Source organism: Pinus tabuliformis, chromosome 8 (assembly GCF_031772625.1).
Source record: "Pinus tabuliformis cultivar Carrire ecotype Pingquan chromosome 8, CPIR1, whole genome shotgun sequence".
NCBI lineage: Eukaryota > Viridiplantae > Streptophyta > Pinopsida > Pinales > Pinaceae > Pinus > Pinus tabuliformis.
In genome coordinates, this window is record NC_142294.1 from 431,514,406 (window position 1) to 431,533,304 (window position 18,899).

The window sequence follows — 18,899 nt, forward strand, 5'->3', positions numbered from 1 at the left end:
TTCCTGCAGCTTCTCGATTGCACCCAGTTTTCCATGTTTCATGTTTAAAGAAGGTTATAGGCGACAAGCTCCCAGTTCAAACAATATTGCCAGAACTTGACGAGGAAGGAAAAATTATATTGGAACCGGAAGCAGTCACAGAAACAAGAACTCGACAGCTACGAAATCGATCAATTTCAGAGTATCTTATCAAGTGGAAGAACTTATCCGCTGAAGATTCCACATGGGAGGATGAGAATTTTATGCAGAAGTATCCAGAACTACTCAAGCGTTGAGGACAACACTTTTTTGAAGGAGAGGGGCATGTTGGGTCCCTATAATACTAGTGATTACCCCATTACTATTGTAGTTATACCCCTTATTTATATTGTTGTGCCCCTATTACCCCCATATTGTTATTTCTGTGCCCCATAGAATCCCTCTATTGTTATTTTTGTGGCTTTATATTATTATTGTTAGGTCGGCTGGATTATATTGTGACTCCTTAGACTCCTATATATAGAAAGGAGGTTTTTTCATTTGTATCATCCAAGAATTGTTCATTTATGTAATGTAAAGGAGGTTGCCCCCTCGAAGAGGCTGAATTCTAAGGCATGGATTTATCTTTTCTATCTTTTCTTGAGCTGGTTTCATAACATTTTCCTTGTCAATTCCTGCATTAATGTCTACAATCTCTCCCTCTTTGACATCGATGGAAAAGGGTCATGAATATCTATCAAAACTACCATACTCATGGGTGAGCTTGATCTTCGAAGTATCTGCCAAAACTACACAATTTGTTCTTATATGAAATATGGTCTCTATGTGCATGTTGTCAAAGTTTCCTAAATTTTTCCTATTCTTGTATGATCCTATGGACCTGAAAAAACAATGATGCCTTCCTATTACCATATAATCAGCTTCCATTTTGATAAAGTCTCCCCCTCAGATCACACGCTTTCCTATGGACCTAGTCAAAGTATCTCACTATAATTGTTCCTACACTTCCAAAGTCTATTGTTATAATTGTTCCTTCACTTTCAAAGTCTCCCCTTGAGACCTTTCTTCCCTCTTTATTTCATCTGATAGAATATTACTTTACATCTAAGATATCATCATCAATTCATGTTAGCCAATGGAATCTGTCACTATTCTCATATTAAGGAGTTCATTTTACCTACATAGAGTTGCTTCTTCAAGTTTTGATTCAATAAATGATAGTATTGAGGAAGCCTTCACCAAGATACTAGATCTAATCTTGGTATTTCCTATATTATTCTCCATTTTGTAGATTTAATCCTTGGATTGATGATAATTCCCTCCCTTTTGTACCATCTTGAGTTGAGTCTATAGCCTCGTGTTATATGACCTTCATTGTCACATGTAAAACATTCAATATTTTCCTTCAACTTTTGTGAAAAAGGATAAGGGATTCTTTTAATTTCGTCCACATGCCTCCATCTAAGCACTTGATCATATCCTTTATACCTGACCATATCATAGTTCTAACGATCTTATGCTTTGTGGCCGAACTTCATACATAGAAAACAATAACCAAAGAACTCATTTTGATATCTGGATGTAAAGGGAGGTCTTGACATTTTGAATTTATTCCATGGAGGGGCCATATTCATTTGTTGATTTTTAACACATGCTTCATTGTTGGTTGTGGATCCTTTATGAATATTCCTTTTTTCATCTTGGCTTCCATTATTTTCTGAACTTTGATGCTTTTTGGCATTATTCTATGAGTCATTGAAATGAACATGCCTAGGCTAGTTCATATTTTCGTGGGATCTTCCAAGGAATTTCTACTAGATACAATAAATGTCTGGTTGAGCCTCCTAGGATTATCTGCATTTGGGGAACCATTTTTCTTGGATGCCTCACACAATTCTTGATATCCAACACCTATTTTAATGAGAGGGGATCTTTGCATGTTGAGAATGTGATCTAGGGATTCAGTCCCTTTGTGAAACTTTGATTTGAGATACTCCAATTATTTTCTCAACAAGATAGCTTCCTCCTCTAGTCTTTCACAAATTTCTTCTCATTTAGTTGTTCAGACATAAATTCCTTTGCATACTTTGCTTCTTCTAGTTCGACCTTGAGAGAAATAATGGTGTCTTCATTTAGGTTTTCATCTTGAAGCTAATGCATCAGTTGACCTTCCATATTTATAAGGATATTATTTCCTTTAATGCACTTCTAAGTTCTCCCTCATAGTATATTTCTACTTCATATTCTTTGACCCCAACAATGAATAATGTTTTGCCCCTTTCTTCACCCCTTAAAGTACAAAATCCCTTATCCAAGGTTGTGTCATGATTTTTATTTCCTTTAACATGCATTCGTAGGGGCACGTCAAAAAATATATCCCTTAAAATATTATTTATTGTGTATAGTCCAAATGTCATTATGCTACAAGAAATGATGTTTCTAGGGACCAAAGAAATTGAGGTCCTATTCTCTTTTATGAAGAATTGAAATTCAGTTCTCTAGGTGATGATGGTTTTTAGGTGGTATTTTAATAGCTTGCAACAATAGAATTTATTCTATCTCTACAAGTCTTATTTCAGCAAGTCTTTTGATAGAAGGAAATGTAAAGGCTTTGGGAAAATCCTTCATGTTCTTCAATTTGTATGGGCATTATTTTGACTGAAGGCCATTCTGGAACTCTCTTAAGGATTAGGAGGTTCTTCAAGGTGATAACCTAATTCTTTAGGCGGGTCTTAACTTAACCATCTCATCTGGCAAGATTTGGGAGGATTTGGCTAGACAGGGTTTGTTGGAATAATATTTTATTCATTTTTTTAAGAAGAAAATCTAATTGATATTTAACTTGTGCAAATAGTTACAACTTGGATGAATTCTATGGGAGGAATTTTAGCCACATTGAAAATATTGGATTGGTTGTTCATGGTAGAAAAAATGATAGGAAATGTTGAACACTATTAGTCCTAATTCAAGGTAGGTGGAGCTTTTGATCATTGTCCAATATTACTATAGATTGAGAGGAAGAATGATAACCCACTTATTCCTTTTAAGTTTAATTATGCTTGGTTGGAGGAGAGTGAGTTTAAAGATTTGATAAGTTTGTATAAATTATTCAATCCATTGTTAGTATATTTGGCAGTGATCCAATTTGTAGTTAATATGAAAAGGGTGATAAAAATTGTTGGTCAATTGGACAAAAAAAAAAGGACAACCAAGAAAATTTAAGGAAATTCGAGCTAGAGATATTCAATCTTTTCACATAAATATAGTTGGTTTTTTTTCAATCAAGGAAATGGAGAATTTGGAATATTTGGAAAATCACAAGAAGAAGCTCCTAGAATTGGAAGAGATATCTTGGCATTTCAAAATTTATGCCAAATCGCTAGATGAGGGTGATAATAATAGCAAGGTTTCTCAGAAGTATGCATCACATGAAGAATAAGTGAATATGATTTAAGACCTAGATACATTGGATGGATAGAAAGCCAACAACTTTAAATATCTATCTACTAATGGGAAGGATTGTTTCCAAAATTTGTTCAATGGACCTAATTCATCACATATTATGGGGAAAATGAGGATTATCCAGTTGTTTTCAAGGATAATTTTTTAATCTATAAATGAATGAATCCCTTAATGCTACAACCATGATGGATGAGCTAAAATAGATCTTATTTTCATTCAAAAAGGATAAAGTCCTAAGCCTAGGAAGTTGGATCGTCAAATTCTATAATGGCTTTTTAATTTATTTTCTAGAGCATAAACTCTTGAGGGTGGTGGAGGAGTCCTAAGTTTATAGAAAAGTTATGGGGGATTTGAACTCTACATTCAATGCATTGATTCCTAAGAAGAATTGCATAGCTACTTTTGAGGATTTCAAGGCCATTTCCCTTTGTAATCTAATTTATAATCTTATCTTGAAATTCATAGCCAACGTTTTCAAAGAGAGCTTGTCAAATATCATTTCAAAAGAATAGTTTGGGTTTTTTTTCAACATAAAAATACATGATGCAGTTGGAACTATCTAGTGTAAGTTTTAACCCTATGCAATTAATCACTACATAAAGATACTTAATAAAATATAAAATATATAAGAGAAAAAGACACAAATTTACAAATAGATTTTATCTTGGGAACCCAAACTGAAGATTTTTGTCATTATATTTTCTATATAGTGTTACAATACAATATACATCCCGCAGGGTATATGAACTTCCAATCCAACTATAGTTCCATAAAAAAAACTATAAAACCATGGGAAAAACCACCATGCACCACAATATCAATTCGAGTGAAAAATCCACCCAAAAAAATTCTTGCGGACCATTGCCCTGAATCCCATGTAAGGGGGCTCCCTCTCCTTTCATACCCCTTGACAAAGAGGGGGTTTAATAGCCCCCCCAGGACCCCACTTTGTTCATTGTGCATATTAGTCATGCAAAGAATATAACACATACCAAACATTCTCCCACTTGTTATTTTTTTTGGATACAGGGGGGCATAAGAGTACACAATCAACAATTCATGGAAATGGTGCCCATTGTTTCTCTATACCAAGAGAACCTTTCAGTGCTTACAAATTTTTTAATGCATCTACAACATTCTTCAAAGTGTCCACATTTACCTACAACACCTTCTTGTCTTCAATTGTATCTCTCACAAAGTGATACTAAACATCAATATGCTTTGCCTTCAAATGATAAGTTGGGTTCTTCACCAAGAAAATTGCACTTTGGTTGTCACAATCTGTCCTTAATAATAGTTTGTTGTACAAAACCCCTATCTAAACACAATCTCTATCGCTAAAATACTTCCTTTCTTTCATGAGTGAATGCATGTATTTAGCCTTTATAGTTGAAATTCGTACTACAAATTATGTTGCTCATCCAACTGATTTCTCCCCCAAATAGGTTGAAGACATACACACTTGTAGATATTATATGATCTAGATCGTCATCCCAATCTGCATCAACAAAGCCATGAATTTACAACACTCTATCCAATCCTAGTCTTCCATGGTAGCACAATCCATATCCAGTAGCGCCATGCAAATACCTGAAAACTCTCTTCATTTTTGTCGAATACTCCCTCCTTGGTTTTGAGATATAAATGCTCAATACTCCCACTACATGTGCAATGTTTTTTCAGGTACAAATCATTGCATACATCAAACTTCCAATCACACTAGCATATGGAACATGGGACATGTCCTCTTCCTCTTCTTGTGTCTCAGGACACTGATCTGCATATAACTTTACACCTACAAGAATAGGGACCTTCACTACTTTACTTTCCTACATATTAAACCTTTGTAATATTGTCTTGTCATAATTTCTTTAGTTTAACTAGTGTTTAATTATTTGTCCGATCTGTTTTAATTTGCATGCCCAAGATAAAATTTACAACAACATCATCCTTCATGTCAAATTTAGAGGACAACTAAGTTTTCACTTCCTGGATTATTTTCCTACCATTTCAAATCAACAACATATCATCTACATACAATACCAAACAATAGGACAACCACCACTAATTTAAAATACACACGACAATATGATTTTCTCCTTATGAAGCCAAGTCCTTATATATGTATCAAAATTTTGATACCACATCCTTGGTGATTTCTTCAACCCATACAAGGAATTTTTCAACCTATATACCAACTCTTTCTTACCATTCATTGCAAATCCTTCTGGTTTCCTCAATTATATTTCTTCTTTCAAATCCTCATGTAGGAATTTTTTCTTCACATCCATCTATTCTACCTCAAAAATCAAAAGCAGCAACAACATATAAAAGAAATCTAATCTAGAAGTTATATTTGCAACAAGAGAAAAAATATCACCAAAGTCTATTCCCTGCACTTGTGAATAACCTTTGCTACTAACTAAGCTTTTTATTTCTCCATGTTTCCTTATGTAGTCAACTTCTTCTTAAACATCCATTTGCTACCAATGGGTTTTATTCCAGCTATCAACTCCACTAGATCCCAAGCCCCACTTTTTTCCAAGGCCTCCATTTCCTCAACCATGGCCTTTATAAAAAAAATTCCATCTTTTGAATCCACTTCCTCCTTAACAGTTCTAGGATCATCATCATTGATAAGCAAAGAAAATTTTGAATGAAAATCAAGTGGGGTATAATTTTCTGGCTTCCTTCTTTCTCAAACTAATCCCCTCAAAATCAAAGTATGTGGTTCTTCTTCTTTTGATTCCTACTTTTCTATAGAGTTTGAATTATCATCTTTAGTTCAAACTCCATCTTCTCTAATTCTTTCTCCCTTGGTAGGACTTCTTGTTTGGAACATCTTTCACTTCTCTAAATACCACATCTTAGGTGTACACAACCTTATTCGTTTCTGGATTCCAAAGATTGTAACCTTTTAAACCATCTTTATAACAAAAAAAGATGCACCTTTCAGATTTGTTAGGAAACTTAGTTCTATTTTCCTTTGGAACATATACATATATATCATGACCAAATACCCTGAGATATGAGAGAGTTGGTTTCTTATCAGTCCATACCTCATGTGGAGCCTTATCATCCAACGTTGATGAGGGTGATATATTTTCAAAGTAATATGTAGTATCCACTGCCTCTGCCTAGAATCCATGTCCTAACCCAACACCACTGAGCATGGTCCTTGCTTTTTCCATCAACATCCTCTTCATCTTTTCTGTAAATATATTTTGTTGAAGTGTGTATGGGGTAGTCTTATGCGATGTTATACCACACTTCTTACATAACTCTTTAAATGATTTCCTCTAAAACTCTCCACCATTATCCCTCCTCAACACCTTTATTTTCTTATTTGTTTGATTCTCCACCAAAGCCTTAAATTCTTTAAATTTATCAAATAATTTAGATTTCTTTTTGAGTAAATATGACAATGTATTCCTTGAGAGTTCATATATAAATGATATGTAGTACACAAATTTATCGAATGATGGAACTGACATAGGTCCAAACACTTGATTGCACACTAATTGTAGTATTCCCTCTTCCCTCTTAGCACCAAAGGAGAATTTCACCCGATTTCCATAATCAAAATCCACAAGAAATTAGACATACCTTATACCATTCCATTACCAAGCAATACTCAATGACCTTCTCTCTAATATGTCTTAGTCTTTGATGTTTGAACATAGTGTTTTCTGCAGAAGTTACAAGATTTTTTCCTTCTTTTGTCCCACTCTCAAGAACAATAGAGTTTTTGCACCTAGCACTAACATTGATTCTCAATATCTTATACAAAGTTCCAATTTGAACTCCCCTCAATAGTACCATTTCTCCTCGAACCATCAATTAGGTATCCTTTTCAAATATTGTTCTTACACCTGCATCACTCATCTTGCTTACAAAAGTCAAAGTTCTACCCATCTTGGAATATGCAGAACACTAAGGAGTGTCCTAATCCTTCCATCCATTAGTTTCAACTTCACTTTTCCTCATCCTATGATTCTAGCTCTCAAGTCATCTCCTAAGAAAACATCACCACCATTGAATCTTTCATACTCGCAAAACCACTCCTTATGAAGAGTCATATGAAAAGATGTGCCTCATGACCAACCTATGCAATTGAGGAATCAAAATACACATCCCCTCCTTCATCTAAGGAGATTTTTGCTACTATAGAAGGAGCATATTTAGATCCCTTCCCTTTCTCTACAACTTTGGCTTTACAATTTTCTTTTTTAATTCCCTTCTTTTCCACATTTTCAACATACCTTTATGAATTTTCCTAGAGATTTTGACCTTCCTCTAGATTTAGATCTCCCACTTGAGGACTTATTTTTATTTCTATTTTTGGAGCATTCTCTTATATATAAGGCATCTCCACTTTGGCTCTCCATGTTTTTGCATCTCATCTCCACTAACAACAAGGATGACGCTATTTCATCGAATTTTAAGGTAGTTGCATTACTACCTATGGTAAAAACTAGACTATCCCATGAGTCAAGTAGAAAACATAACAAAATAATTCACTTATCCTCATATAAAATCTTAATATCAATAGATAATAGTTGACTCACCATAATGTTGAAGGCATTTAGATGCTCTATCACTAAGTCTCCATCCTTCAGCCTCAAGTTATACAGTTTTTCTGCAAGAAAAAATTGCTCATCAGGGACTTAGATTGTTACAAAGCCCCTAACTTGTACCACAAAGCCTTTGTCGTAGTTTCCCGTGACACATTTAATAACACTAAATCTAAGAGACACAATGATATTATGCTCTTTTCCTTCCGATCCAACTCCATCCAGTCTTCTTTTGACATCCTCGTTGGTGTAGTATCTGGATCCACAACAATCCACTAATCATTGTCCATCAATGAGTCTTCCATTTTGAGCTACCACAACTCAAAAAATTCCCATTGAATTTCTCAATCTCTATTTTTGAACTACTTGCCATTTCTTTTCACCACAAGAATCACTCCTGCATATCTCTCACTATAACAGGGTGCACCACAGCCCTAAGCCAAACCCCTTAGACATAAAGGAATCCCTTTGAAGCCAAAATTTCTATGATACCAAATGAACGTTTTAAATTTGAACAATTAATCACTACAAACAAATTCTTAATAAATAGAAAATGTACAATCGCAAATACACAAATTTGCATAAAGATTTTATCCTAGAAACACAAACCCAGGAAAACTAGAAAGATTTTTTTCATTATACTTTTTGTACAATGTTACAATACAATATACATTCCATGGGATACATGAATCACCAATCCAATCTTAGTTCCATAACCAAACTACAAAATATCCCAAAAAATTATTTCAAGGCACTACCCCAAACCTTATGCAAGGGGGCTCTAACACCCCTACATACCCCTCAACCATGGGGGGGTGAACAACCCCCCCTAGGAATCCCCCTTTGTTCGTGGTGCATAGAAGTGGTGCAAAGAATATAACACTCAAGAAGGCCTTCATAAAATTAAATTCAAGAAACTTCCAATAGTTATAATGAAGATTGACCTTTCAAAGTCTTCTTAGAAGATGAATTGAACTTTTTATTAGGTTAGTTTTGTTGCAAACATGTATGAGCCTAAATTCTATCAACTAGATCATGGGATGTGTATTTTCCACAAACTTTGTATTACTAATCAATGGGTCACATTCATATTTTATTAAGGTCTCATGGGGAATGAGACAAGGTTGTCCCCTTTCCCCACTCTTATTTTTATTAATTGTAGAAAGTTTAAGTAGAATGATATCCTCAACAAAATGGATGGTGCCTTTAAAAGGAACTTAGGTGGTGGATGGTAATAAGTTCTCTCACCTCTTATTTGTAGATGATATGTAATCTTTGATGATGGGTCTGTCAAAAAATGGAGGGTCTTTAAGAATATTTTAGACACCTTTTGTTTAACAATGGGAATGGATGTGAATCAGAAGAAGTTTGTGATACTTTTTAATGAAGTAGTTCCTAAATTTGAAGCTTATATCAACCAACCTTTTCCATTCTCTACTAGGTCTTTGGATATGGGTTTGAAATATTTAGGCTTTCATTTGAATATTATAGAGTTTCTAATTAGCTACAGTTGTATAACAAAATAGAAGCTAGGGTTTATAATTGATGTTTTAGGTGGCAATCTCTTGTTGGAAGATGAGTGTTAGTTAATTTAATTCTACAAAGAATTCTAGTTTACTTTCTCTCTTTAGCACACATCTTGAAAGTCATATTGGATAGAAAAAAGAAAAAAAAGATTCAGTCTTCTTTGGATAAGAAAAGAACAAAAGAAGAGCATTACTCTATCTAAAAGGACTACTTTAGCATGGCCACAAGAAGGTTGAGATTGGGGAATTAATAATATATACTTATTTGGGCAAGCTTGGTAGCTACAATCATTTGGAGGCTCCTATTCAATGAAAGTCTATGAGGAAATTTGATGATAAACAAATACTTGAGCGTATTAACAATTGAGAATTAGATTAGAATTGAAAAAAATCTCTCAAATAAACTTGAAATGTTTGGAAAGGACTGGTCTAAGGATTTCCAGTCTTAGGTAGATGGGTGGCCAAAAACGCTGATGATGGAAATTGGATCAGAGTAGGAGAACATCCTTGGGTGGGATTTCCAAGGACAATTTTTTATGAAAAAAGTTGAAATAGGTTCTACACTCAAAAGGTGTGTTTGTGGCAGTTGATGTTGGGGTTCAAGGTGTTCTTGGAAGATGCTTACAACAATGGTTATTTGAATTTTAACAGTTGAATTGACTCAGTGCATCTCATTATTGTGTCACAATGTTATGTTTACAAGATCTGGATGAAATAACATGGTTTTGGAATAAGGCCACATGTATCCTCATAACAAAGTCTAGATATGAGGATTTATCCTACATGGATTTATTGGGAGAAAAACATTGGTAGTGAGTAAGCATTTGGAGGATTTGTTCTCCTCTAAATATTAGAATCGTCCCTTAATTAGCTCTATCAAATAGAATTTTGACTCAAGACAATGGAAAAAAGTGCTTTTGGAAAGGACCAAATCATTGTATTCTTTGCAAACACAAAGGAGAATATCTATACCACCCTTTGTTACTTGTTCATATGCGAATTTTATATGGCAAGGTGTCCTCCAATATTTAAATTTTATAAGATAGTGAACTTCTAGGACCCTAACAGAGTGTTTTGAGACTTTGTTTGCGGACCCTAACTGAGTGTTTTGAGACTTTGTTTGAGGACCCTAACTCAGTGTTTTGAGACTTGGTTTGAGGACCCTTCACTTATTCAGTTTCAATCTCTTCCTTGCTATATTCTATGGGGATTATGGATGGTTAGGAATAGGTAGACATTGGAAGACAATGGTAGAGAATTTGTTAAAGCATCACACAAAGTTAGAATTTCCTTTAAAGAAGTTTATTGAGATAGAAAGGAAAAGGTTGTTAGGATCATGAAAGAACCATTGATAAATCATAATGAAGCATGAGGGTTCTTCGATGGAGAATGTCAAGCTATTTTTGGAAAATGTGCAAGCGCTAGTGTCTTGTTTTTATCTCTCTCGTCACTTTACCTTGAAGTTTGGAGCTATTCAAGGTTCAAATAATAACACAAAACTAGTTTCCTTTTAGATTTTGTTAAAATTTACATTAGAAAAATATCTTAGATCCTTGCAAGCAATGGGAGCTTCAAAAAATTGGTTCTAGACTACTTTAATTGGAAGTGTCAAATCATTAACTTAGTGTTGTCTCCTTTACTTCACAAAATTAGAGAGATAGGTTCACTCTTTTATTACTTGTTAAATATGTATACAAAAAATTTAACATATTGGTAGATGGACCCCCAAAAGAAGCTATGACACAAAGCAGAGAAAATTTTAGAGGAGAAATTTCACTCATTGTTTATTTTTTGAAATTATATATATATATATATATATATATATATTTGCTCATTTCTTTAACCATTTTTAAATATATATAATTAAATAGAAAATATTTGTCAAAAATTTACCAATTTTAATAGTAAATTACATATTTTTTATTGGATATTCGTGTACATTCCATATGTATGACTTTTCAAACCCTAATACTATACATAGGCATAGTATTTGAATCCTTCAAAAATACCCTGCAAAAAGGTTCCCAGTGAAATCTCAAATCCTATATTAACTTCAAAGAACAATGGGAAGTGCCCTAATTGACTTGTATCTCGTTTTGTCTCATGCATTAATCCTCAAAGATAGTAGTGTAGTAGTTTTTTTTGGTAAATCTACTTGTTATATTTAGATATATGTAAAAATAAATAATTGTAATATTTTGTGACCCTTATGTTGAGAAAAATAAAAAAGCTATTATATTTTTGTATAAAAACACATACTTATCTATATATATATTTAAATTTCACAATTAAAATAATAAAAATATAATTATAAAATACAAAATAATAATATGACATTTTTATTTTTAATATTATAAAATTAAATATATAATTGAAAAATAAACAGTTATAAAATTATTTGAGTTTAATAATAATAATAAAATTTTAATTTTTGAAATCAGTGAATTTAAATATATATTTTTATTATAATGAATTACAGCGAAATGTAAATTGTCTCCACTGAATCGAATTGATAAAAAGGGCTATTTATCTAGATTCTTCTATCACATCTTTATCCTCCATAGAATCCTAATAAATAAATAAATAAATAAAAATAATATTATTATTAGAAAAACACTAAGATATTATTTTAATGGGTTAATTAAAAATAAATAAAATCTATGAGTGAAACCACAAATAAAATCTATTAGCGAAACACTACAGTGATATCTCTGCAAATGGTACCTTGATTAAGATCCCGTAGTCTAAAAAACCACAGATTACCCCCGGAAAGAAAATCAACCACTATGCTCAGAATGGTCCATAATTACGTAAACTTGTCACATGGATTGCCTTAATCAGCTAGAAATCTAGGCATTTCCTGTTCTGAATTTTATGCTATGCATGTGTCCTTGTCTGCATGCAGAGATAAGTCCACTGTTCTATAATGTTGATGATTGACCAGAAGTTGCAGCTTCTAGGGGATAGGTAGAGATATGGGCATTGTTGTCAAATGTTGATATTGACCAGAAGTTGCAGCTTCTAGGGGATAGTTAGAGATATGGGCATTGTTGTTAAATGTTGATAATTGACTGGAAGCTGGCGAATAGGCTCAGATCTGGTACTGTTCTTAAATTTTGATAATTGTCTCGAGGTTGTAACACTGGGCGAATATTTTTATCGGTGTTGTCTACGGATGCCATAAATAAATTTAACGGGAGAAATTTGGTAGGAATTGCTGGAAATAGATTCATCTTGGGCAGTCATTAAACTTGACAACGGAACCTCAGATTTTCAAAAATTTCTACAGATTTTATCATAATCTTGCTGGAATTTCTATCATTCCATTATTCTGTGTGCTAATCCGTTTTTTATTTGTATTTCATACTGTTCAAAAGTGCAAGACGAGTTTAATGTAAAAAACCCCTGCTGTGAACACAGTAATCAGCTATTTTATTTCTGAACACGTTGGACTTCGTAAACATCTATACATTGGATCTCTACATTTATTTATTGAGATTGCAATGAGTTGGATACCCGCTCAGAACCTGTAATGATCAGAGCATTCTACATCATTAGAAGAAGAAAAAAAATGATTGATCTCAGGAGTTGTTATACTGAAGGCAGTAGCAGTCGTCTAAGCTATTGGAGAAACTTTCGAGTATAAAATATGTTCCCTGCTATAAAATCAGAGTTACCTTAGCAATCTGGTGATTGTCCTCCAGTGAAGATGGCGATGGATGAGAAATTGGAATTCATTTTCACATGTCTGTTTTCCTGATGGCTCCAAAGTGTTCAATAAGTAGTTCTTGAACCACAGGTACCACGTCCTTGCAAGGTACTCCCTTGTGGATCAAATCCCCTAGATGTGAATCTGCTCCCACCCTACCTCCAATGAATATGTCCACTCCCTCAACAACTTTCTTGTTTTCATCCCTAGTCATGCAACCCATGAAGCCAATGTCTGCAACCTGCACTTGTGCACATGTATTAGGGCATCCTGTCCAGTGCATTCTCACAGGCTTGGGAACTTCCATGGTTCTATCCAATTCCTCTGTGATTTTCAGGGCTCTTGCTTTTGTTTCGATGATTGCCTGACCACAGAACTGGTTGCCGGTACAAGCCACTAATGTGCTGACAAGAAGGGGAGGGGAAGGGGAGAAATTTTGGAGGAGGGGTTCCTGTAAAAGTGCCTCTATCTTATCTGTAGGTACGTTTGGAATAATGGCATTTTGCTCTACTGTGAGGCGGAGTTCCTGCGTGCCATATTGTTCTGCAAGCCGAGCCAGTTCTAACATATCTTCTGCCTGAAGTCGACCCACTGGAACATGGAGACCTACGAAATTCAAGCCTTCCTGCTTCTGTGGGTGCACACCAAGATAACTCCTGCGCTCCCATGATTTATCTAACATGTCTTCTGTTGCTGCTCTCTCCAACTTCTCTCCTGGCATTCTCTTCACCACTTCTGAACGGAAGCCCTCTATGCCCTGCAACCAATCATATCATGATTCTCAATCTTTGTTTACATATGAAGGAAATTAGAATACTATGTAGAAATATGGTACAACAATTCATCTGCAATCAAGTTTGGCTACTGGTGAAAAGTCAATTCATCAAATCCAGGCAATGGGCAAATGGATAAGAATTCATCAAATCCAGGGAATTGGAAACTCATTTATTACAAAGAGGAATGAGGTATCAAGCACATTTCCTAGTTATCAAATTTCTTTGGGTGCCAATATGAGAAGTGATTTTAAGATGAATCTGCGGTAACAGGTCAGCAATGTCTATGAAACTTACCATCAATATATGTTCAATGTATTAATATATACACAACTTTCAGCTAAATGGTAGCTAAGGTGTGGAGATTAAATGGGGAAGTCGATCTCTATATGAATCAATACAGACAAGTTGTATAAACACTGGTTTCTTGTCTTACAAATCAGGGGATATACACCAATTTGATGTCTAGTTTAGCGGTGATCTTAATAGGCAATTGTGCCGGCCATTATTAAGGATCTGCATCAATACAGACAAGTTGTACACCAATTTAATGTCTAGTTTAGCAGTGATCTTAATAAGTAATTGTGCCGGCCATTATTAAGGATCTGCATAGTGAATAACGTTATAGTAACAATAAATCAGTTAAATTCTGTGACAGAAATTGTTGCATTACCAACTCATCAATCAGCCACATCATTCGAGTTTTCTGGCGATTTCCCCGGGTGCCCAGATCTCTATAAGCCTCCAAAATGGCTCTGCATACTGGTACAACATCCTCTCCAGCTACCCAAGCATCAAGTGGAACTGCTTCTTCACAGCGTTTTGGACTAAAGAATCCACCAACGAGCAGATTGAAACCAAATCTCCCACTTTTCATTGCAGGAATGTAGGCGAGGTCATTGATGTGGGGATGCTCAAACAAGTCATGTGTACCCACAACACAGACATTCCATTTACGTGGCCTGCCAGAACAAATGACCTCTTCAATTTAGAATCTGGAGACTCCCCAGGAGAGTTTTGAAAAAAAGATCCTATTTCCCAAAGAAGAAATATACCTACGACCTCTTGAATTTAGAATCTGGAGACTCACCAACAAAAGTTTCAAAAAAAGGGATCCCTATGTAACATTGTCCTGAACTCAAAAAAGAAATATACCTATTTCTCTGGAAAAGATCTGTTTATTTCCCAAAACAAAATGAAAAGAAGCTAACCTTTACACAACTTAATTCAACATCCAAAATGATAGTACCAGCAAAAGCTACTTTAGCACTCACAAGTTGGTTATGGATGGATTCCCCTTTCCATTGTTGACAATGTAGTCAGTCAGAACCTTTGTATATGGCCTTGTGTCAATAATTTCATCAGCATCAATCCCTGCTAAAGGATTTCCCACAGGGTTTCTAACGTTGTCCATTCCACTCTGCAAGCTAGACAGTCCAACCTCCTTCAGCCCTTTCAATATGGCAGGCACGTCATCCAGCACAACTCCACGAATCTGCCAATTCTGCCGAGTCGTTATATCTGCGCATCCCTCTGGTCCATATTGTTGAATCACGCTTGCCAAATATCGAGTTTGGAGACTGGTAGTCACTCCATTTGGAAGCTTAAGTCTCATCATGAATCTCCCATCTTCAAAAACCAACAAAGAACAAAAATCAGTTCGGCTCTCAGTGGTCAAATAACAAAAAGAACCCAAAACTTCAGGCAAAGGCATAGCATAGAGGAATCGAATTAGGGCACCTACAGTGATGCTTTCTTCGGTGAAAGAGACCTAACCACTTCAGGCGTACATCTATATCATCTTTATTAACCTTCTCACTCTCAATTTCAGCCAAGGGCTTCTTTGCAAGTTCTTCAATCTCATTCTCCATAAACAATTTCATAGGCTCCCTCTGCAACTTAATCTGCACACAGTAATCATCTCCATGAATAATACACTCCAATAATTTCCATAATCATCTCCATGTTTAGAGTGCAAGACATTTTCCATAATTTCTAAACACAATTACAATAAGTGGAGCTTTGAAAATTGAAGTTTCAAAACACAATTACCTTAATCAATTGAGCTTCGAAGGACATTTTGCTGTAAATGATGAGAAAATCACACATTGTGTAACTTTTGACTTAAAGTAGGGGTAGGGGTAGGGGTAGGGGTATATGAAACTTTTTAATAACAGTCATTTCAGAAGAGCACAAAATAACTGAATATTACATTACACTGTTGCTTTATATATACTTATTTACATCAATAATTAAAAAAAAAATAACAAGTCAACCATTATATTAATAAAATATAATCCATCTGTATAAAAACCAACTATTACTAATATACAGATTATAGTTCGTTAAAATTGACCTGTTGACAACTGCCAACCACATTATTTATATAAAAAGCATATAACAACTCCTTGTAGGACCCAGTTCCTATTGACATAAAGATCAGAATATATTGAAATTGATAATATTAAAAGAATGGTATCTGATATTTATGATAAATTTTGAGAATATGTTAAATTCTATAAACAAACGAATAACTGACTGAAAGTATATTCAGATAACCTAAAAGATCCATATCCATTTTAATTTTCTCTTCAGTTATAGGATCTGTCAGAGAATTTGGCAGTACCATAGTTCTTGTTTTGAGCAGACAAGAATTTGGCAATACCATGGTTCTTGGTTTGAGCAGACAAGAATGGATGGGGATTTGCTTCCAGTCTTGCCTTGCTGTTTGGCCAAAGCCAAATAGAGTCATTAAATTCTGATTACCCCTGCAAGCTTATGAAATGCTTTTCAAAATGAATAAGCAAGCAGATCATTTATTGACAAAACAAGAATAGCTGAATTGGGAATCTCACCTTCTCCTGAGGGTTGATTCCAGCCCTGAATTCCTCTTTGAGAACCCAGTATCCATCCCTCTCCTCAACTCTAGCCTCCAGCCTTGAGGCATCCACAGCCACATGAGAGCCAGCAGGACTGGCTACAGCCTTGGCTGTTGTCCCTTTGCTTTTCCCGTCTGTACTGATCTCAGAATTGCGTCCACCATGATTAACAGCACGAACCTGGACTGCTGTCATCAACCTGAGCCGATTCGGCTTATGCCCACAGCAAACAGGATTGTAAACGACATGGGCCGAGGGACAAAACTCATCGAATCTGACTGGACTAGAGAGATTCATCCTGACTACTCCAATTACAAATCCAAGATGCAAAGATCAGTAATTAAATCTATGTTGAGGGCTTGTCTGGTTCAATATCCTTCTGGTGGGAGCACAAAATAGAAATTCCCTGCTGCTGTTATTGAGACTTGTATGCAATCCCTGCTAGTGTTATTGAGAATTGTTTGCCCTCATGAAGCTCTGGAGAGGTAGAATAGCCTCTTGGGAGTGGCAGGAGACATGGGTCGGTCATATTGGTTTGAAAGTCCCTAAGGAGCTCCAAGGGACAACATAGTGAGATAGTTGGCATATCAGATGTACTAGAAATTTATAATTCAACAAATTTATGATTTAGTAAAAGTCCTCATTTTATTAATCAGGAACTTATTTCCTTACACCTTATCATAAAAATTAAAAGGACTTATCTCATGAAATTTGAAACTGGATAAGAAAGATAATATCCAATAAACCAACCACCCCCACGCTACCCAAAAAAAAAATTATTGACTGAACTCACAAAAGAGCAACTCAGGGTTTACACGTGGTTGCTCTGGATAATGCGTTAGGTAGGAAGAAAACGCAAATTTATTATTGTTCCATGGCCCTCCGGAGTTTCCAAGGATGAATCTCTACCTGTCAATGAGTTCGAAAGACGACACCCTTTCAAATATTTAAGTATATTTTTATTATACCTACTTTTTGGAGGTGTCATACGCCATTTTGAATTTATGTTTTTTTTATTGAAGGCATGCTACCCAGGTTCCCACAAAATCTTGACAGATCATAGAGACGGATCAAGAGGACGGTTTAATGTCTTAATCATGAAGTTATGTAGTTCATAAATTTGAGTGATTTAGAGATTTTTTTGAGTTATTTTTGTGTGATTTTTTAGATTTTTAGGTGTTGGAATTTGCAGAAAATTTTGAGGTGAAATCTTGATTTGTGTTATTTAAACTAGTTTTTTGACTATATATATGGATTTGGTACTCCGAAAAACTTTTAGGGCACTTCGATTCTGTTGGAGTTACTCAACAAGCTTGTGATTTCAATAAATTCTTGTTGGATTTTAGAGAAATTAGACTGGAAAAACCCTCTCCCCTACCCAATTTGGCATTTACATCGACAAGCTAGAAGGTTGTTTAGAGGAAGCAGGCTGTGTTGGCACGATCTTAGTTGGGATAATCATCATCCTTCTTCTCTATGCTGATGATATTGTTTTTCTCGCAAGGTGCCCATCTGATCTTGATAAGCAACTTAGACTTCTTAAGGATTTCTGCTCTACCATGGGTATCACTGTTAACACTGACAAAACAAAAGTTATGATTATCGAATCCAGGAAGGACACTTACGCTAATTTTATGTATGACAATAGTAACTTGGAGGAAGTGACTTCTTACAAGTACCTAGGAATTGATATTCATCATAAGCTCAACTGGAACTATAGCATTATGAAAAGGATTAATGGGGGTGGAAAGCTTATTTTGGTCTTGAAAATAATTGTAAAACGACAAACCTCGTAATGTGGGATAGAAAAAAGTTCCTCTTTGAAACTTTAGTCACTCCTATTATCTTATATGGATGTGAAGTTTGGGGTTGCAGCATTTCTAGAGAATCCTGGAGAAAAATTGAGCAAATCCAGAAGCGTTTTATAACATATAACCTCAAAATTAAAAGCGATACATCCTATCCTATTCTCAAGTGGGTCTTTCCCCTATCGAGAG

At 35.0% G+C, this 18,899-nt stretch overlaps 1 protein-coding gene across 3 annotated transcripts; it reads right to left on the reverse strand.

The window, feature by feature from the left end:
- Positions 1-12,952: 12,952 nt before the first annotated feature.
- LOC149235895 (ferredoxin--nitrite reductase, chloroplastic-like) lies at positions 12,953-17,508 on the reverse strand. Of its 3 annotated transcripts, XR_016246199.1 has the most exons (6): positions 16,879-17,508; positions 15,768-15,927; positions 15,298-15,652; positions 14,697-14,985; positions 13,219-14,007; positions 12,953-13,068 (listed from the first exon to the last, which is right to left on the reverse strand). XR_016246199.1 is itself a non-coding variant. In XM_089372274.1 (5 exons), exons 1-5 carry the CDS (start codon positions 17,197-17,199, stop codon positions 13,282-13,284), a joined length of 1,851 nt encoding a protein of 616 aa, XP_089228400.1. In that variant the 5' UTR covers positions 17,200-17,507; the 3' UTR covers positions 12,953-13,281. The 3 variants fall into 3 exon arrangements, 2 of the variants coding, with proteins under 2 accessions (XP_089228400.1, XP_089228401.1); XM_089372274.1 differs by having other exon boundaries at positions 12,953-14,007; positions 16,879-17,507; XM_089372275.1 differs by lacking the exon at positions 16,879-17,508 and adding an exon at positions 16,076-16,181 and having other exon boundaries at positions 12,953-14,007.
- Positions 17,509-18,899: the final 1,391 nt, after the last annotated feature.